The sequence below is a fragment of the Ceratotherium simum genome, chromosome 5, assembly GCF_057802395.1.
Source record: "Ceratotherium simum simum isolate JZ-2026a chromosome 5, ASM5780239v1, whole genome shotgun sequence".
Taxonomy (NCBI): Eukaryota; Metazoa; Chordata; class Mammalia; order Perissodactyla; family Rhinocerotidae; genus Ceratotherium; species Ceratotherium simum.
In genome coordinates, this window is record NC_141904.1 from 54,551,513 (window position 1) to 54,567,555 (window position 16,043).

General features: G+C 48.3%; 1 protein-coding gene across 1 annotated transcript; it reads right to left on the reverse strand.

Moving 5' to 3' along the window:
* Positions 1-668: 668 nt before the first annotated feature.
* Positions 669-9,577, reverse strand: CHDH (choline dehydrogenase). The gene is made up of 7 exons (XM_004419825.3): positions 8,834-9,577; positions 7,997-8,148; positions 7,075-7,204; positions 5,889-6,023; positions 4,387-4,529; positions 3,828-3,930; positions 669-2,813 (listed from the first exon to the last, which is right to left on the reverse strand). The coding sequence occupies exons 1-7, from the start codon at positions 9,534-9,536 to the stop codon at positions 2,395-2,397; spliced, it is 1,785 nt and encodes a 594-aa protein (XP_004419882.1). The 5' UTR covers positions 9,537-9,577; the 3' UTR covers positions 669-2,394.
* Positions 9,578-16,043: the final 6,466 nt, after the last annotated feature.

Sequence of the window (16,043 nt, forward strand, 5' to 3'; positions counted from 1 at the left end):
AGTCTGCCCGATTCCTTGAGAGGCCGAGTGCTGGCCTGGTCTCTGTGTTCCCCATGGGCCGCCTGACTGTGGCTCATCCTCCCCAACTCGAGTCGGCACTTTGCTCCCCTCTATGGCTTCCTCAGCCAACAGCCCTCTTTCTGAGGTCGAAGGTTCCCTCGTGATGGTGGGACTTTCAGACAGCCCCCTTGTTATGGCACGGGCCACTGCTCCACTCTGCTCAGAAGGCCACCGCACTCACCTGTCAGGGCTCGTGAGGAACTGCTTCTTATCAGAATATTCTGTCCTATGTCTGAACCCCAAAAGCACAGTTTTCCATTTTACCTTCTGTGGGTCCTGATCTATAACACTGACGGTCTTCTCTTTTGAAACTTATTTCTGTGCATGGCTAAATCATGTGATCATATGGAACAAGGCCCCGTAAGCAAGAGTGGGAGACGGGCCTGGATGTCATCAAGCCGAACAGGGACAGGCTCCTCCTATCGCATGTCATTTTGCTTATCTTACGTTACAGCCACAGTAGCAAATCAGCCATTGCCTCAGAGGCTGAGGACACCAGAGAACACAGAGATGTCAGAGCTGAATGGCTGTGTCACCTGCCATACCACACCAGAGAAGGTCAGCATAGTCACGGTCGCCTGGGACCCCCCCCCCCACACACACACCTAACTTGTTACTTCTTGGCCCTCAGAGGAGTGGGGCTGGCACCTGCACTTGTCTGCTGTTCCTCTGCCCCTGCAGGCGGCTCCAGGAACCAGAGGATGATGGCTGTGGACCACGGCTGTGGGGCGTTTCTTCCTCTCTAGAAGAAATAAATCTCTTGGCAGTTTAGAATTTTCTTTCTTGACTCTCCCTTGGAATAGAAAATAAAGCAAGATACAGGTAAGATCAAACAAGAGTTGCTTAAAATTTTTAAAGGAAGGAGAGGTGTGATGGTTTTCTTCTTTTCACCTTCCTGGAAGGTCTTCCTCAGAAACATAAGTTGTGGCTGTTAGGCCTCCAAGCCACTTCAGTCCACTCTGATCCTGGGTGAAGCTGACCCTCATTCTGGGCCCAGCCTGGCAGGTTCCCACGTAGCAATTCTTTGCTTCCCTGCCATAGATGGTAGCTTTGGATGGCTTCAGAAAAATCAATACAAAATGCATTTAGTTTTCATTACCTCGTCAGAACAGTCTGGATAAGGCATCTCAGTTCAAAAATAAGTTACTGGGTTATATTATTGAATTATAAGAAGTTTAAAGATCAAGAGCTGTTTTAAATGCTACTTGTAACTGTTTTCTCCCGCAAAACTCAAATCTTTTGCCAATTTATTTTTCTTTCACTCAACTACATTTTCACAGGCTCAGGGTGCATAGTTTTACTTGACTGCTTTCTCTGTCAGTCTCGGCTCCACCCTGGTCTGTTCCCACGGACGTCTGAAGAATAGGAATTAGCCAGCCTTGTCCACTGCTGAGTCATTTCCCCAGTCTGAGAGGAAAGCGTCCTCTCGGGCTGGCTGCTTTGGCATGGAGTGGCGGTCTGGTATGTGGGCTTTGCTCTGGGTTTCCAGGTTTCCTGGTAACAAGAAAATCTTTCAAAATGCTAAATTATGAAATCTATGATAGCGAAGAGTCCCTCCAGACTCTTCTCTCCTTGAACAAGGCCCAGAAATCCTCTCATTGGGCTGATCGTGTTTAATAAGAACCAGAGCATCGGCAAGGTGGGCTGCAAGGCCCTCAGGGTGACACAACTGAGCACCAGTTCCTGCCTCACTCTGGGAGTGAAATCGGGAAGCGGAAGAGAAAGGAGAAGGCTGTGTTTCTTCCAGCGGGCAGCTTTCCCCTCTGAACAGGGACGCTGGAGGCTTCTGCACACGCTGAGCTGACTGTGCGACTCATGGCCTCAGCTACAGCTTGCAGCCTGAGATGGAGGACGCCCCCCTTGGAGAACCAGTGCAGGTCTAGCCAGCACCCAGCCTCGGTGCACAGCACCCCTGCTCTGTGAGGGGCTGGCCTTCAGAGGGAGGCCTGGGAAGGAACCACCTTCCTTGAGTCCGACCAGGATCCACGAAGGCAGCAGGACCCTGGGTTGGAGAGCACCATGAACACGAGACAAGAACATGGCAGGAGTTAATCATCCTCCCCCGCTGGCCTCCCGCCCCTCTGCCATCCCTCCAGGAGGCAGGGAGGAGGAGCAGCAACCAGAATACTGGCCTTCCCCAAAGGGCCCACAGGGAAATGCTGGAGAAAGGAACCTGATTCACTGACCAGCACTATTGGTCTCATTTCTTAAGAAATTATCCAATTCTCAACCACCAAATCCTAACGTTCTAGATAGTTTCAGGAAAGAGCATTTGGAGCAAGGGCTCTACTGGCCCTCTTAGCCTGTCAGGGGGCTTCTCAGGCAGTGACTGCCTCAACGCTGGGTGGCCAGGGTCCTGGGCTTGTAGACGGGGACATCCTTGTCCCAGAGTGCAGGCTGCCCCTTAATGATGTCGGCTGCTTTCTCTGCGATCATGATGGTGGGGGCATTCAGGTTGCCGCTGACGACACTGGGCATGATGGAGGCATCGACCACCCGTAGGTTTTCCACTCCAAGCACCCTGGTCTGCGGATCCACCACAGCAGTGGGATCGGAGGGCTGGCCCATCTTACATGTGCACGAGGGGTGGTAGGCGCTGTCCGCTTTCGCCCGCACAAAGGCGTCTATCTCTTTATCTGACTGGACGTGGCTTCCTGGCTGGAGCTCTTTTCCCCGGAATGGTGCCAGGGCTTTCTGTGCAAAAATTTCTCTGGTCAGCTTCACACACCGACGGAAGTCCTCAATATCAGTTTCTGTCGAGGAAAAGAAACAGGTGAGACTCCACCTCTTACGATGCTGGCCTTGCTGGAAGATTCTCAGAATGGAGAGGCTCAACAAGCTGCCCCAGGGGACACAATTCAGGGACATGGAGGTCTGAGCCACCAGGTTGCTTGTCACCTACCCACAGATGGTTACACTGCAACCAAGCAGGGGCTCATGGAGCCCAAACAGGCACCATCCTGGACGGACACAGCCTGCCCCAGAGGCCCCAGGTTTAAATCGGGGATCTGAATTTTATCTGTAAACTGGGGATGAGAATACAAGCCCTGCCTCTGCCACAGTGTGGCCGTGAGTGCCCCATGAGTCACTGCTGGGCACAACCTATGTGATAAGGCATGCTCATATATATATATATTTTTTTTTGTGAAGAAGATCAGCCCTGAGCCAACATCCGATGCCAATCCTCCTCTTTTTATGCTGCGGAAGATTGGCCCTGGGCTAACATCCGTGCCCATCTTCCTCTACTTTATATGGGACGCAGCCACAGCACGGCTTGCCAAGTGGTGCGTCAGTGCGCGCCTGGCATCCGAACCTGCAAACCCCGGGCCGCCGCAGCGGAGCACGCCCACTTAACCACTTGCACCACCGGGCCAGCACTGTGGCATGCTCATTTTTGCTGCACACAAAGAGGCAGGCCCGGGAATACAATTCACTTTTGGAGGATGCTCACAGTGATGGCAGGAAAAACGCTCCGTGAGCTGTATGTACACAGCCACATCTCCTTGAACCTCTTGGTAGATTGTTCTGAAAGCTTCAAATCTCCCCCATTGTGTAAAATGACATCTCAGGGTTACTTCAGATGACCCAGGCCACCACATAGCGGCATGTGCAAGTTTACAGCTAGAATGATGGGGCAGAGGGAGGATAGAGAGTGACTCTATCTCAGAAAATGTGGTCAGGGACAAACATGAACCCCATAAAGGCCTTCACTCAACCAATGGCCCAGCAAGCCCAGGCCTGGGGGAGACAGGTGACTGGAGAATTACCTGTTGACAGGTAGTTGGGCTGGATCACAGGGTGGTCCTGGGGGTTGGCACTTCTCAGTTTGAGCCAGCCCACACTCGTGCCCCTCATGGTCCCCACATGCACCTAGAAGAACCCAGAAGAAGCAGTGACCTGCATCAGCCCCCCAACTGAGAGGCCCTGGGTTTCCTGAGGGATGGGACTCTATATCCAAAGTCAGTTCAGAGCAGATCCATTTCAGTATTTGCGTCTTACCCGCTACCCTTCCACAAGTGATCAAAAACCCCCTCAATGAATCACTCCTGTCTCCCAGCTTTATACCTGATTGTCCAAAACTTTCAGGGGCTGGCAATCCCCGGGCAGAGTCAGCCTCATTTGTCCATTTCTTGTGCTCAGGACCTAGCGCACATGCCCTGAGCTAGGAGCGAGTCTCACCTTTCCAGGTACCATGCCAACTGCCTCACTCCACTCTGGCTCCCCCGTTCCTCTCCCCACTCAGGCACAGGCTCTGGGCCCCCTCCCTGAAGGCCTTGCTGCAGCAGGAGAATGTGGCCTGCCAAGAAGATGAGACTATCTGCTCACCTGGTAGGCCTCCTGCTGGGTGGGGACCCGCCCATGGTCGATCACTTGGGATGGCAGGAAGTGGAACTGGATGTCCGGATGGGGGACCCCAGGTTGGCTCCGGATGAACCCACCTGTTTCCAGATGGGCCGTGGCTCCATCCCCTGAGGATCAGAAGGAGACGAGGCAGAAGAGCAAGTCAGGGTGTGGCAGGTAAGCCGGCCTCCTCTCTCCTGGGCAGCTCCTCCTCCTCTTCCTGGCCTCTATTCTGGGGCCTGGACCCAAGTCCTCAACTCTGTCCTCTCTGCCTGAGGTGGGCTCACCCAGTACCACGGCTTTTGATACCAGCTACATGCCAAGGGTCTTCAGCTTTGCCCTCTCCCTCGACTCCACTGCTGCCAACTCATCTCCGAGACCTGATGTCCCACGGGCATCCTGACCCTCACCCAGCCCAGGCTCCACCCCCTGACTCTTCCTTTCACACAAGGCTGAAGTCAGAAACTCAAGCTGTCCCTGCCTCCTCCCTCTTCCTTATCACCCACCATGCGGCCCATCGGAAAGTCTCACCAACTTCAGCTCCAAAATCGACATGAACCCATCTACCTGGCATTACCACCCCTACCTCGGTCCAAGTCCAGATCACCTCTTACCTGGTGGCTCCAGTGGCCTCCTTGCTGGTGCTCCCACCTAGCTGTGCCTCCTGCAGCCCACCCTTCACACACAACCAGCCCTCATGATCCAGCTCAGGCCCTCTTCCATCCCACCTCCCATTACTGCTTCCTCCTCAATGTGCTGCAGTCTCCCCAGCCCAACATATTAGTTCTTCAAACCCACCAGATGCCTAGCCCCAGGGCCTTTGCACATATCCTTCCTGCTTCTCAGATCCTCTGCCACCATCCTCTAGTTGAATTAGCATTCTGATCTTTCTTTCACTGTACTTAAAACTTAGCATGTTTACTTGATTTCTTTCCATTGTCCCCACTAAAGTGAAAACTCCCCGAGGGAACCTGCCTTATCGGCACTTCTCACCATCTAGCACAGCACATAGTAGGTATGCGAGAAATACATGCTGAGTGAGCAGGATTTCAAAGCCCCATTTCCTGGCCACACTCAGTACTCTGAGACTCAGCTTGAGAACAAATGGAAAATGCTGAGCAATGGGTGCTGTATCTGCAGTGTAGTACCAAGTGCCTTTCTGTGTCTTTTCTCCTGGCTCCTTGGACCCCCGATGGTGTCCAGCACAAGGCCATCACTGTCCATCTCTAAGGAAGAGCAGCACCTAGCGCCTGAGGACCCAGGCAGGTGCTGTGCTGTTGCGTCTGGTCCTGACACCAGCCCGTTAGGCAGGAACTGTGTCTCCCCCTTTTGCAGATGAGAAAACAGAGGCTCAAAGAGCTGAGGTAAATAGCAAAGCTCAGCTTTGAACCAGCAACCTGGGGCCAGAGCCCTTGCTTTGCACCTCAGGAACAAGGTTGCACTACCCACAGACCATCTCTACCACGGTCATGGATGAGCACGCCCACCTGTGAACTTCCAGAGCCACTCCAGACCAATCCGGACCTTTCTCCAGGGCTTCTGTGCCGAGTGGAGGGTGATAGGGTGGGTGCACGCCTGCTGGATGTATATCTCCAGGTGGTCCTGCAGGTTCTGGCCGACTCCTGAAACGGGAAGGAGTGGTGAGGAAAAATGGCTACCAAAGGGGGCTTAGCTGGCCTCTCAACATCCCCCTGGTTTTGAAAACTTCTCCCCATCCACTTATCTGGCAGGCCAGTGCCTGATCATTCCCCAGGTCTCAGCTTAAAGGTCACTTCCCAGGGACACCATTCCCACACTCCCCACCAAGTCCGGCCCTCTTAGATGCCACCAAAGCCACCTGCCCTTGTCACTCCAGGACAACACCTGTAACCATCCAGGTGCCTTCCTGCTAAGTAGCACCCTCCATGAGGGCAGGGCCCCCGCCTGCAGCAGGCACCGCTCGCGGAGCCGTTGCTGAATGGCTGACGGCAGATGGACTGCCAGCCCCACCCTCACCCCTGGCCTGAGGAAGAAGGCAAGCAGGCCCCGTTGTGCTGTGCAGACGCTGCGTGAGGTCATCCAAGGTCAAGGGGACACTGGGCAGGTAACTGTCATAGACCTTCACAGCACCTTCAAAGACTTTTTATGAAGCCTCAGTGCAAAAAGGCGCAGGCCTCCGGGAGCTCGGGTTATAACAGACGGCAAGAGAGCCAGGGCCAGGCCCTGAAAGGCATCAAAGACAGTTTATAAAAAATTTTAGGCCTGGGAGAATTGTCTTAACATGAAAAGCATGCTCTGGAGCACTGAGTTGGCATCTTTAACGTCAGGGCAGCTGGTGAGTTCTGAGGATGGAAAACACAAAGGCCTGGACCCCTCTCTCCATAGAGCTGCCCTGGTGACCCTCCCGAGCCTGGCCCAGCGGGCTTTACGGGCAGATGCTCCCTGCTAGAGGGGCCTTGCCTCTCAATGAGATAGGATGGCTGGCGCAGAGAGGAAAATAGCACGAAGACTTGGGGTCCCCAGGGGGCAGGACTGTCCAGTGAGGCATAGGGGAACTTCAGGCTCATGGGAAGAATGTGACAGTTCCAAGGAGCACTGACTCCTGTCCCCTCCCCACTCCATGCTAATACAATACAATAAACCATTTTATTTAGCATAGACGCCCTCTGGGGAGCAGTGGGAAAGGGGGCTCACCAGGGAGGTGGCACACCACTGGGATGCCCAGTTTCTTGAGCTCATCTGCATTGCCGACGCCTGAGAGCATGAGCAGCTGTGGCGAGTTGATGGCGCCTCCACTCAGAATCACCTCCTCACTGGCATAAGCCTGGAAGAGGCAGAGGGCCATGCAGGTCACACTTCCCTTCCCGAAAAGCCAGACAGAACCCTCAGAATGTGGCCTTGGCATGACGTACCCAAGTGGTGGGCAGAGATCCTGCTCACAGGCCCAAGAGTGAGGAAGAGGATGCTCAGGGTGCATGCTGATGTTGCTGAAAGCACCCCACACATGCAGCTACGGTATGCGGTCATTACTAAAGCGTGGCTCTTACTCTGATACACTCTGCAACACCCAGACAGTAACGATGGTCTTAAAAAAACAAGACTGTAGAGCTTAAATGAAAAAAATGATAAAAGGTACTCCAAGAGAGGCTTAAATAAAGCAAGCAGTGAGCCAGATCTTCACCTGGGATGCAGAACAATGCTCACACACCGCTAGGTGGGAAACAGTGCAGTGCAGAAATATGGAGTATGATCACATTTATGGTTTCTAAAGCCTTAGTATAAACCTATCAATTTCTGAAAAGGTGTGGAAGGCACTGAGGGGCTGCTCTGAGGCAGGGAGGGGCAGACGAGGCTCACAGGGGGCACTCACTCACAGCTAGGGCACCACAGGCTCTCTGCAGTGGCTGGACGGGGGGCTTCCTCACCTCCACAGGCCACTGCCTCCTGCGAGGCCCTAGGGACAGTCTTTCAGGCCATTGCCACCAGCTGCTCACTCCTTGGCACAGTGCTGATGGGGACGAGAGCATGACTCCTGCCCACACCGAGCACAACTGCCGGGGTCCCTGCCCACCTCCTTCCTGCTGTGAACTGCCTGGCCCCGCCGTAATTCGCTCACCCTGTGGCTCTGGCCATTCTTGATGTACTCCACGCCCATTGCGCGGGTGCCTTCAAACAGCACCTTGCTCACAAACGTCTGGGCCTCAGCGGTGAGGTTTGGGCGGCTCAGCACCGGGTGCAGGTACGCGCAGGCCGTGCTCCAGCGCTTGCCTGCAGGACAGAGCAAGGGTGTCAGGCGCAGCCCCTGCCCATTCCCCCGGCACCTACCTGTGCAGGGCAAAGAGGGAAGGCGCTGCAGCAAGAGGGAATTTGTTCTTCCCCTGACCGTGCAAGCTCTGCCTTCAAAGTAAGGCTGAGCCCAAAAGACCCTGCCCAACTGAAACCCACATATACCTAGGGGTCCCTGGATGCAGGTGAAAAAATAGCCTTCACCCTTGACAGGATGACAGAGACCAGAAGCGGCTGATAAAAGGGGGTGAGAACCCTGTGGAGGCAGGCAGGAGGCTTGGGTCCCCCTGGCCTTGCCTCTCTCCTGCTGTGAGCAAGGCCCTTCTCTGCTCTGTGCCTCAGTTTCCTCATCTATAAGTCTCGAAGAGGACTTTGGACTCTTTGCTCAGAGACCTGACCCTCCATTATCCACACCAACTGGGGCCAGAGGCCCAGAGAATGCCCAAGGTGTTGCCAACTCCTAGGCACTTTTCATTGGCTCTGGGTTGTATTCTGTGGCCTGTAGGGGGTGCCATATGTCCCACCCCCTCCACCTCATACCTGGCGAGTTTATCCACACTTGCTGACCATGATGGGGGCAGGAGGGATGGGGCTGTGATAGACAGTAGTTCTCTTTCTTTAAAAAAAGCAGGACCCAGAGAGGTGGGGGATGGGGGCCTTATGCTACCTTCGTGGATGGTCATGTCCATCCAGCCGAAGCCTTCTTGCTGGAAGCCGTTCATGTCCTCGGTGAGGGGGTAGCCGGCCTGCTGTGCTGCCTCCAGGAATGCCCGGTGCAGCGGATGGTTGGTCTTGCCCCGGGACACACGCAGCGGGCCTTCACCGCCGCGGTACATGCTGGCACCCAGCTCGTGGCCCTGGGCCTTGCGGAAGTAGGGCAGGCAGTGTGCATAGTCCCAGCCTGCGGCACCTTCTCGGTGCCAGCGGTCATAGTCCTCAGCGTGCCCGCGGATGTAGACCATGGCGTTGAGGGATGAGGAGCCTCCCCAGACCCGGCCGCGCGGCCAGTACAGCACGCGGCCGTCCAGGCCTGGCTGCGGCTCCGTGTGGTAGTACCAGTTGTACCTGTCATCGCTCAGGTTGGCCACAAGGGCTGCGGGCATGTGGATCTTCCACAAGAGCCGCTTGCTCCCTGCATACGTGTCCTTGGGCCCAGCCTCTAGCAGCAGCACACGCTTGTCAGAGTCCTCCGTGAGCCGTCTGGCCAGCACACAGCCCGCGGAGCCGGCACCCACCACCACATGGCTGTACTCGTCCCTACTCCGGGAGCCCGCACTGGCCAGAGCACGGATGCCCAGGGGCCACTGCTGTCCCAGAGCTCCCCATGGGCCTACACGCTGTCGCCTCCAGCCTCGCAGGACGCACCACATGCTTCCAGCCCAAGTCCTCTTATCCACGGAAGGGAATGTGATGATTCACTTTTCCTAAAACAGGAAAAGAGGATTTAAAAATGTTAACTTGGCATGCACATACAGAATCAGTCCAAAGCTAGGGCAGCCACGCTGGTGCCACAAAGGTCTCCTTGTAGGCTCACCATGTGTCTGCCCAGGGCTGGGTAGGGCAGGCGTGGCTGGCATGTCCCTGCCCTGGGGAACTAGGAGGAGGGAGCAGAGGTACAAACAAATACCAGTACTGCAAGATCTATGCCAGGACTGACATGCACAGAAGAGAGGCCCCTCCCCAAACTTGGGGAGTCCCCAGAAAGGCTTCTCTGTGACATCTGTGCAGGAACCTGGAGGCTGGGCAGGAGTCTCTCTGCTGGAAAGCAGGGGTGGTAAGGGCTTTCCGGGCTTGCACTCATCCCTCATCCATTCAAGACAGTTGCTGGGCCCCTACCATGTGCCAGCCACCACTTCATCTCTAGCAATGCACAGAGAAAAAGATATCTGCCCTCAAAACTGATGGTCTGGGGCTTGGGAGACAGATAAGACTTAACTAACTGAAGGAAGGCCAGGGTGAGAGGCTCAAGACTGCAGAACTCAAAGCCTTTGACCTGAGGGCCACCAGGTGCACCAGAGGGCTTTTCAGCTGGGGATGGAGTCAGAGCTACAGTCTTCAAAGATCACTCTGTAGGGTGCTGAAGTTTTAACAAAGAAACGCCAATAGTTTTGGAGGGTCCTTTCCTAACAATGTTCAAATCAGTCCCAACATGCTCGGTGCACAGAGGTGGAAAAGAACCAGGATATTCCATCAAGACCTCCACTGACACAAGAACATCTGAGAAAGCCCCACCCATGAGGCTCAGGCACACAAGGCCTGCCCAAGACTGAGGCTGCATGAAGAGAACTGCGAAACCTCAAGAAAACCCTGACAAATCCCCCCACCCCTTCCATGAGTCTACGCCAAGTAACAACAGCAGCCTATCAATGGAGGCAGGCTAAGAGGTAAGAGTGCAGAGAAAGATTCCTGCTTCCCACCCACTCCCCATTCATGTAGGCACAGGAGAAAGAGGCAGCCAGGTTGTATTCTTGACTTCTTATTCGTTCATTATCAGTGTATAGAAATGCAACTGATTTTTGTAAGTTGATTTTGTACCCTACAACTTTGCTGTAGTTGTTGGTTATTTCTAATAGTTTTCTGATGGATTCTCTAGGGCTTCCTACATATAGAATCATGTCATCTGCAAACATCAAGAGTTTTACTTCTTCCTTTCCAATTTAGATACCTTTTATTTCTTTTTCTTGCCTAATTGCTCTGGCCAAAACCTCCAGTACTATGTTGAATAAGAGTGGCAAGAGTGGGCACCCTTGTCTTGTTCCTGTTCTCAGAGGGATGACTTTCAGTTTTTCACCGTTAAGTATGTTGGCCGTGGGTCTGTCATATATGACCTTTATTATGTTGAGGTACTTTCCTTCTATGCCCATTTTATTGAGAGTTTTTATCATAAATGGATGTTGAATCTTGTCAAATGCTTTCTCTTTGTCTATTGAGATGATCATGTGATTTTTATTCCTCATTTTGTTAATGTGGTGTATCACATTGATTGATTTCCAGATGTTGAACCATCCCTGAATCCCTGGTATAATCTCACTTGATCATGGTGTATGACTCTTTTAATGTATTGCTGTATTTGATTTGCTAATATTTTGCTGAGGATTTTTGCATCTATGTTCATCAGTGGTATTAGCCTATAATTTTCCTTTTTTGTGTTGTTTTTGGTTTTGGTATCAGGGTAATGTTGGCCTCATAGAATGAGTTAGGAAGCATCCCGTCTTCTTCAATTTTTTGGAATAGTTTGAGAAGGATAGGTATTAAATCTTCTTTGAATGTCTGGTAGAATTCTCTTGAGAAGCCATCCGGTCCTGGATGTTTGTTTTTTGGGAGGTTTTTGATTACTGTTTCAATCTCTTTACTTGTGATTGATCAATTCAGATTCTCTATTACTTCTTGATGCAGTTTTGGGAGGTTGTATTAGTCTAAGAATTTATCCATTTCTTCTAGGTTATCGAATTTGTTGGCATATAGTTTTTCATAGTATTCTCTTATAATCCTTTGTATTTCTGTACTATCTGTTGTAATTTATCCTCTTTCATTTTTAATTTTATTTATTTGAGCCTTCTCTCTCTTTTTTTTAGTGAGTCTGGCTAAGGGTTTGTCAATTTTGTTTATCTTCTCAAAGAACCAGCTCTTAGTTTCATTGATCCTTCCTACTGTTTTCTTTGGTTTTAATTTCATTTATTTCTTCTCTAATTTTTATTATTTCCCTCCTTCTGCTGACTTTGGGCTTTGTTCTTCTTTTTCTAGTTCTTTTAGGTATAGTTTAAGATTACTTATTTGATATTTTTCTTGTTTGTTGAGGTAGGCCTGTTTGCTATAAGTTTCCCTCTTAGTACCACTTTTGCTGCATCCCATAAGAGCTGGTATGTTGTGTTTTCATTTTCACTTGTCTTTACGTATTTTTTGATTTCTCCTTTGATTTCTTCATTCATCCAATGGTTGTTCAGTAGCATTTTATTTAGTCTCCACATATTTTTGACTTTCCCAGGTTTTTCTTGTAGTTGATTTCTAGTTTCGTAGCATTGTGGCCAGAAAAGATGCTTGATATGATTTCAATCTTCTTAAATTTATTGAGGGTTGTCTTGTTTCCCAATATATGGTCTACTTTGAGAATGTTCCATGTGCACTTGAGAATAATGTGTATTCTGCTGTTTTTGGATGGCATATTCTCTAAATATCTATTAAGTCCATCTGGTCTAGTGTTTCATTTAAGGCCACTGGTTCCTTGTTGTCTTTCTGTCTGGATGATCTATCCATTGATGTAAGTGGGGTGTTGAGGTCCCCTACTATTATTGTGTTGCTGTCAACTTCTCCCTTTAGGTCTGTTAAAAGTTGCTTTATATACTTTGATGCTCCTATGTTAGGTGCATATATATTCATAAGTGTTATGTCCTCTTGGTGGAATGTCCCTTTTATCATTATATACTGCCCCATTCTGTCTCTCATGAAGTCTGCTTTGTCTGATATAAGTATGGAAACACCCACTTTCTCTTGCTTGCCATTTGCTTGGAGTATTATCTTCCATTCCTTCATTCTGAGCCTATGTTTGTCTTTAGAGCTGAGATGTGTTTCTTGGAGGCACCATATTGTTGGGTCTTGTTTTTAATCCAGCCAGCCACTCTGTGTCTTTTGATTGGAGATTTCAATCCATTTATATTTAGAGTGATTATTGATATATGACGGCTTAACACTGCCATTTTATCTCTTGTTTTCCATTGTTCTATATCTCCGTTGTTTCTTTTCCCATGTATTTCTGACTGCCATTTCAGTTTGGTGGTTTTCTGTGATGGTTTTCTCAGTTTTATCTTTATTTATGATTTGTGGCTCTGCTCTGAGTTTTTGTTTAGTGGTTACCATGAGTTTTGTATAAAAGATCTCACAGATGAGATAGTCCATTTTCTGATAGCCTCTTACCTCTCTTAGCCTAAGCAGGTTCCATCCCTTTCCTCTTTCCCTTCTGAGTTATTGTCACAAATTATTCTTTTTTGTGTTGTGAGTTTGTGACTAAATTGAAGTGTTTATAGTTATTTTTGATGCTTTACTTCCCTTTATCTTTTATGTTATAATTAAGTGTTTGCTAACCTATTCTGATAGAGAGCTGCAATTTTCTGATTTTGTCTGTCTATTTATCTCCTTGCTCAAAGCTTTATAAACCTTTGCCTTTTTGTTTCCGGTAGGAGGGCTCCCTTCATCATTTCTTATAAGGCAAGTCTAGTTGTGATGAACTCCTTCAGCTTTTGTTTATCCGGAAAAGCTTTTATTTCTCCGTCAAATCTGAAGGATAATTTCACTGGATAGAGTATTCTTGGCTGAAAGTTTTTGTCTTTCAGTAATGTGAATATATCGTCTCCTTCTCTCCTAGCCTGTAAGGTTTCTGCTGAGAAATCCGCTGAAAGCCTGATAGGGGTTCTTTTGTAGGTTATTTTCTTCTGCCTTGCTGCCCTTAATATTTTTTCTTTGTCATAGACTTTTGACAGTTTTAATAATATATGCCTTGGAGAAGGCATTACATCTTTTTGCATTGATGTAATTAAGAGCTTCATGTACCTGTTAAGTCCAGTTTCTTCCCCAGGTTTGGGAAGTTCTCAGCTATTATTTCTTTGAACAAGCTCTCTGCTCCTTTATCCCTTTCTTCTCCCTCTGGAATACCTATAATCCTTACATTACTTTTCTGAATTGAGTCGGATATTTCTCAAAGAATTTCTTCATTTTTTAAAAATCTTAGTTCTCTCTCCTCCTCCACCTGAAGCATTTCTATATTTCTATCTTCTAATTCACTAATTCTGTCCTCCATAAAGTCTGCTCTATTTTTATAGTTTCTACATTATTATTATTATTTTTTATTGATGTCTTAATAGTTTATAACATTGTGAAACTTTGGTTGTACATTTTTGTTTGTCAATCACCATATACATGTCTCCCTTCACCCCTTGTGCCCACCCCCCACCCCCTTTGCCGCTGGTAACCACAGTACAGTTCTCTCTGACCATGTGTTGGTTTATATTCCACATATGAGTGAAATCATGTGGTGTTTGTCTTTCTCTTCCTGGCTTATTTCACTTAACATAATACCCTCCAGGTCCATCCATGTGGTTGTAAATGGGACAATTTTGTCTTTTTTGTGGTTGAGTAGTATTCCATTGTGTATATATATATACCACATTTTCTTGATTCAATCATCAGTTGAGGGACACTTGGGCTGCTTCCGCTTCTTGGCTATAGTGAATAATGCTGCAATGAACATAGGGGTGCATAAGCCTCTTTGGATTATTGATTTCAGGTTCATTGGCTAGATTCCCAGTAGTAGGATAGCTTGATCAGAGGGTATTTCTATTTTTAATTTTTTGAGGAATCTCCATACCATTTTCCATAGAGGCTGCACCAGTTTGCATTCCCACCAGCTGTGTATGAGGGTTTCCGTTTCTCCACATCCTCTCCAACATTTGTTGTTTTTTGTCTTGGTGATTATAGCCATTCTAATGGGCATGAGGTGATATCTTAGTGTTGTTTTGATTTGCATTTCCCTGATGATTAGTGACGTTGAACATCTTTTCGTATGCCTATTGGCCATCTGTATATCTTCTTTGGAGAAGTGTCTGTTCATTTCCTCTGCCTATTTTTTGATCGGGTTGTTTGTTTTTTGGTTGTTCAGTTGCGTGAGTTCTTTATATATTATGGAGATTAACCCCTTGTCAGATATATGTTTTGCAAATATTTTCTCCCAGCTGGTGCGTTGTCTATTCATTTTGATCCTGGTTTCGTTTGTCTTGTAGAAGCTCTTTAATCTGATAACGTCCCACTTGCTTATTTTTTCTTTAGTTTCCCTAGTCTGACTAGGCATGGCATCTGAAAAGATTCCTTTGTGACCAATGTCAAATAGGTGTGTTGCCTATATTTCCTTCTATGAATTTTATAGTTTCAGGTCTCACCTTCAGGTCTTGGATCCATTTTGAGTTAATTTTTGTGAATGGCAATAGCAGATGGTCCATTTTCATTCTTTTGCATGTTGCTGTCCGGTTTTCTCAACACCATTTATTGAAGAGACTTTCCTTTCTCCATTGTATGTTCTTAGCTCCTTTGTCAAAAATTAGCTGTCTGTGTATGTGTGGTTTTATATCTGGGCTTTCAATTCTGTTCCATTGAACTGTGTGTCTGTTTTTGTACCAGTACCACGCTGTTTTGATTACTATTGCTTTGTAGTATGTTTTGAAGTCAGTGATTGTGATGCCTCCTGCTTTGTTCTTTTTTTTTAGGATTGCTTTAGCTATTTGGGGTCTTTTGTTGCACCATATGAATTTTAGTATTCTTTTTTCTATTTCCATGAAGAATGTCATTGGGATTCTGATTGGGATTGTGTTGAATCTGTAGATTGCTTTAGGTAATATAGACATTTTAACTATGTTTATTCTTCCAATCCATGTGCATGGGACATCTTTCCATTTCTTTATGTCATTATCGATTTCTTTCAATAATGTCTTGTAGTTTTCATTGTATAGGTCTTTCACTTCCCTGGTAAGATTTATTCCTAGATATTTTATTCTTTTTGATGCAATTGTAAATGGTATTATCATTTTGAGCTTTCTTTCTGTTAGCTCGTTATGAGCATACAGAAATGCAACTGATTTTTATAGGTTGATTTTGTATCCTGCGACTTTGCTGTAGTTGTTGATTATTTCTAATAGTTTTCCAATGGATTCTTTATGGTTTTCTATATATAAAATCATGTCATCTGCAAATAGTGAGAGCTTCACTTCTTCGTTGCCTATTTGGATTTCTTTTATTCCTTTTCTTGCCTAATTGCTCTGGCCAAAACCTCCAGAACTATGTTGCATAAGAGTGGTGAGAGTGGGCAGCTTTGTATTGTTCCTGTTCTCAGACGA